At 49.2% G+C, this 5424-nt stretch overlaps 1 protein-coding gene across 1 annotated transcript in view; it reads right to left on the reverse strand.

Moving 5' to 3' along the window:
* The window catches only part of PROX1 (prospero homeobox 1), a 38727-nt gene extending 34276 nt beyond the window's left edge, over positions 1 to 4451 (reverse strand). The window contains exon 1 of the mRNA XM_009279581.1: positions 2663 to 4451. Coding sequence (XP_009277856.1) covers positions 2663 to 4384 — 1722 coding nt within the window. The 5' untranslated portion in view covers positions 4385 to 4451. The remainder of the gene's footprint in view (positions 1 to 2662) is intronic.
* Positions 4452 to 5424: the final 973 nt, after the last annotated feature.

The following is a 5424-nucleotide window of genomic DNA, read 5'->3' on the forward strand; positions in this document are numbered from 1 at the left end:
AAAACCCAGGCCGGTTCAGCGTTTTAGCCTACTACTAAAACCTGAACTTGGCTGTATCAGCTAGTCTTATGTTCTCATCCTGGCTGTATTGTGCGGGAAAACAGATGTTGCTTTCTGCACGGAAGAAAGATCTGCTTCTCTCAAGAAATATATTCCCTATATATGCACATTCAACCATGTAAAATAAAAGTGCCACAACAGAACTGACCACAAACAAACCAACCTCCGTACTGCACCTTTCCCTGGAAACTGCAAGCTACCTGGACAAACAAGCCGCTGCTAGAAAAAAACATCCATCCCCACAGCTGCGCCGTATACCAGGGTGCACGTTGTGTAGAAGTGCTCTTTAATAAACCTCTTTGTCCCAACAGGTCTGTATCTAAACCCAGACCAAACTGCAGCCTGCCATAGCGTCTAGGTGGGCAAGTCAGAGCCCTTTCACAATGGCGGGGGAAGAAGTGAGGCAAGGGAGGAGGAAGGGAGTCACTCCACTCAGCGTTTCCCCCGGCTAAGCCTGGGAGCGGCGGGGGACTCTCGCACCCCTGTTTCAGCAGAAGCAACGAGCTCCGTTAGCGACCGCCAGTGCAACTGAGCAGGGGAAAGGGGGAGAAACGGCAGGGGTGAGGGAGAGATGCTCCATGGGTGGAGAGGATCACGTGCGGCCCCGGAACCACTCCTAGTTCACACACTTGGCATTTTTCACTTCTGCTCACTCCTCTCCCAGGATGGGAGAACTACGTTTATACAAAAACAATTAGTATGCCACTGTACTGTTTGGCAGAAATTACTTAATTGCTCTGGCCTGAGCCTTGCCCTCGGCTGCCACTCCTGTTGACCTCAGGACTGCTTTCCAAGCATCGCAGCTTGCATTTCAATATGCAGGAGAGATTTTCAGTTTGGATCTCCAAAAGTAACTGGCAGTAACTGCAAGTGATGCTGGATTTAGACCGACTCCTCTGTTTTGCCATACAACGTATATGGCGAGGAGAAGACTTCCCTGCTACCAACGCAGCAGAGAGATCTTCTTTTGGGAAAGAGGTCCCTCAAACATCACGTCCACTACCAGCTGGCTCTCGAAAACTCCAACAGCTAAGGAAGGTGCTTTCAAACCGGGAACACTTCCCCCTATAGAAATGGGACTATTCATACAGGTCAGACAGCAGCAACTCTTCACTCAGACTTGACCTAAGTTAGATCCAAGACTGGTGGTGATGGGCTCTGGACCTTCGTCCCGGTGGTGCCCGCTGCCACGGGAGGGATGGGAAGTCTAGGTAACCAGTGGGTCTCGAGCCCTGCCAGCACCCTCCCAAGGATTTAACACGTCTACAGAAAATGTGGTTAAATTAATCTAAAACCACCAGAGTTATTAATCGCCTAGAAGATACCCAGAGATGGGGCACAGCCCCGGGCATCTGCCTTCACATGATACCCCTGGAAAGGGGACAAGTTCCTCAGCATCTCTACCATTACTCAGGGAGGGGCAGAGTTATTCAGTCGCAGTTACTTTCATCAACTTGGGAATGAAATTAGCTGCATCTAAGGCTCTGTGCCTGTGCTGTTGCCTTCTGCTGGGGTCTTGGAGCTGGGAAAAAACGTCAATCTACCCCTCATGCAAAATCCTCAATTTTAGCATTGGGCAGACATGGTATTTTATTCACTTTTAATACGACTGTACTTGGAAGAAAAATCTTTTGACCAAAAAGCACATTAGGGGAAAAGATGGAAGCAGTGGGAGGTGTTATTGCTAGAAAAGAAAAAAAAAATTAAAAATCTAGTACTAGTTTCCAGGAAAAAAAAAGAAAAGATCATTACTATGTCTGGATATGCCTAAATAAAGGCAGAGATTGATTTTTTCCCCTAACTAAAGCCTGCTATTGAGCTAAAAAGAGAGATTTTATTATCATCTTTTTTTTAAGCAGGGGAAGTGTCCTGTAAATTGAATACAGCTGAAGTTTTATATTTAATTGTTCTCTCTAGCTTTCCAAAATAATTTGCTTTGTGTATGTTAGGACAAAAGATTTCTGTGTATGGCTGAACAGAGGTTAATCATGCATAGCAGGCAGCTGCACAAGGGCTGAGGAACAGACCTCTGGGTGGGGGAAAGAACTTGATGCAGCCTGAATATATCAGTACCTGTGTCTTTTGTGCTTCGTTTCCCTTACGTGCTTGAGAGCTGAAGGCTCATGATGACCGGACCGTGGCTCTCTGCGAGCCCCAGCCACGACACCATTAACACGGGTCACGTGTTGGCCTGGCAGGGGAGGGAAAGGAGGCGGCCGTGGCTTGAATGGTTTTCAGCCGAGGGCGATGCCCCCTCGATCACCTCCCTGCCTGGGGAAGGACCTGCCGGCCCAGGGAAACCCACTGGCACCCGGGTCATGGGCTTGCCTCGCTTTCTGACCCCACGGGACAGTCTAAAAGGCTTGGGTAGGGCCGTTGGCTTTTTTACATGAACACCGTTGCTGAAGGAGCGCCGTGAGTCAACACCCGGCATTTTATTTGGCCTCGCCAAGCCCCCCGCCCGCTCCCCCACGAGCGCCCTGCTCCCACAGCGCCCGGGGGCAGCCCCGGGGCGCTGGCATAGCCCCGGGGCACGGGCATGGCCCCTCGTCCTCTCCCACCAGCCACCGCCGGGTTATCGCTCGTCTTTCGAAAAGGATATTGCACTTCCCGAATAGGGCGAGATTTCGGACATGTCTTGCAGGTCGCCGCACTCGGACTTTATAAGGGACAAGGAGAGGCCCTCGGCAGCGCTGGGGGGGTGGGCCGGCGAGCAGGGGTGGTGGTTCATGTGGTGCGACGACATCTTGGTCCTCAGGCTGGTGGTCTCCCGCGTCAGGTCGAGGGATTCGGGAGAGGCGCGCTCTTTCCCCGGGAAGGAGGCCGACGGGGCGCCCAGGGGGCTCTGGAAGGGGTAGGCCATGAGGGGCAGTGGGAAGGGGTGGCGGAAGGAGGAGGTGGAGAAGCCAGTGGTGGCCGAGAGCGGGGACTGGTGCAGGGAGGCGTGGTGGCCGCCGGCCGGTGGGGCCGAGGCGGATTGGTCGGAGGAGTTTTTGCGGACGACGAGGGGCAGCGCCTCAGTTTGGTCAGTGGCGCCGGGCATGGGGACGCTGCCGAAGGTGTCGAGGGGGTTGGGAATGATGACGTCCCCGAAGCACTGCAGGCGCTGGTTGGCCGTGTGGAAGTTGTGGTTCTCCCCGTTGACAGCGAACCTTGCCTGCGGGATCTGGAGAGGTGGGAAGACCTGAGGAAGCTGGCGGGAGGGCTTGGACGAGAAAACTTTGACCACCGTGTCCACAACTTGCGACATGGCGGTGTTCAGCTCCTGCTTCAGCGTCTCGGCCAAATGTTTGCCTTCGGGGTGGAAGGCATTTGGCCCTTGCTCCTTCTCCTTGGGACCTTCTCTTTTCGGCTTGTTCTCCGCAATCTCCTGCTCTCGGATGAGGGCCCGCGCCCGGTCGATGAACTGCCCCGGGTCCAGCTCACACATCTCGTTGTCCGACCTGCCGACAGAGTCGCCGGCCCTCGCATCCATGGTTTCGGAGCGCATGCTGTCTTCAGACAGGTTGCCATCTTCATCATTTTCGGAGTCGGTGCTGTCATAGATCTGGTAGAACTTCTCCTGCAGCTGGCGCAGCTGCTTCTGCATGTCCTCCAGCTGCTGCTTCAGCTGTCTGCGCTCCTCTCGCTTCTGCTCTTTCCTCGCCGAAACCAGCTGCTGGAAACTCTGCTGCTGCTGTTGCGGCAGCTTTTGCTTGCGTTTGTTTTCTCTGTAACTTTCTCGGGGACTCACAGACTGTGGAGCTATTTCTCTTTCGTTTTCATTGCCCCTTAATGCCACGCTGGGGGAATGGCTCATACCCCGAATTATATTCTCAACCCGGGCGCGTTTAGCTCTCAGGTGCTCGTCACATAACCGATCCACATCAAACTGGCTCATAGTCGGCCTGCCAAAAGGGGAAAGACACTCTTGGGGGCTGTCTCTTGAAGAGTTGCTGCATACATCCTCCTGATGTACTTCTGAGCCTGTACTAGAGAGACCGCTGGCTTGGAAACTGGGCTCCGTGCCACCATTTTTGTTCATGTTATTTTTCAACAGCTGGGAAATTATGGTTGCTCCTGGAAAAGGCATCATGGCATCTTCATATGAGTTCGCCCTCTTCAGCAGCTTGCGGAGTACATTTGACTTTTCCCCATCTGCATGCTGCACCACTGAATACTCGACATCCTGCTCTGAACCTTGGGGATTCATGGCACTAAAAAACGTTGCTCTTGCCTTTGCAAAAAATGCAGATGCTGTCCCTACCGTCCTTTTCACTCCAATGTCAACTCTTCTTCTCTTGGTTTGCCTGCTTAAGAGGGCTGTGCTGTCATGGTCAGGCATCACTGGACTGTTATTGTGCCATCTTCAAAAGCTTGTCAGCTGGGCTCAGCTCAAGAATCCTGGGACCCTGGCCAACAGAACAAAAGGACTGATGAATCATTTTCTTTAAATTTCTCCAAATTTCCTGACCTCAATCCTGAATAAAATGCAAAATGCATAGGCTCTGGGATTTATGGCACATTACAATTATTGCAATTTATTATGCACTCTGCTTGAAATGAAACATTTTTAAATATTTCTGCTCCACTGGTTTAAGATGGATTAAGATTTAAAAAAGCAAAAACTGCTTAAGCACCAGTAATATGATTCTCTTGCACAAATGCCTAAAATGATACTGTTTATCTTCAGAAGAAAGAGTAGATTAGAAGAACACAGCCTCTGACAACCAATTGATTAAATTTAGGGCATTGAGATACATGTTACAAAAGAAGATGAAAGTACTCCTTATTTAAGATTTATTGTTAAAACAAGAAATTGTATAAAATTTGGATTAAAAAAATTCAATTGCAATGTAAAAACGGTAATTGTAGTTTTGCTTTTTAAAGAGAGATGAAACTGGTAAATAAACATTCGAAGGTCAAAACAACAACTTTCCCTTAATTGTAGGTAGGATAGTGTATGTGTACGTGAAAGGCAAAGAAATCACAGACACATTTAGGCTTACACTGGGGGAAAAAAAAAACCCTCTCTTAAATCATTAGGGAAACATTTATTCAGCAAAGCAAAAATGCATTAAAATATTTTATGGTCAGGATTATAATATTTACAGAGATTTGATCAAAAAAAGGCCAAAATCTTAATTGTAGGTAGGATAGTGTATGTGTACGTGAAAGGCAAAGAAATCACAGACACATTTAGGCTTACACTGGGGGAAAAAAAAAACCCTCTCTTAAATCATTAGGGAAACATTTATTCAGCAAAGCAAAAATGCATTAAAATATTTTATGGTCAGGATTATAATATTTACAGAGATTTGATCAAAAAAAGGCCAAAATGTAGTTCGCTAACATAGCCTCGTATGTACCAGTGACTAGCCATGA

The sequence above is a fragment of the Aptenodytes forsteri genome, unplaced genomic scaffold, assembly GCF_000699145.1.
Source record: "Aptenodytes forsteri isolate BGI_AS27 unplaced genomic scaffold, ASM69914v1 Scaffold195, whole genome shotgun sequence".
Classification (NCBI taxonomy): Eukaryota; Metazoa; Chordata; class Aves; order Sphenisciformes; family Spheniscidae; genus Aptenodytes; species Aptenodytes forsteri.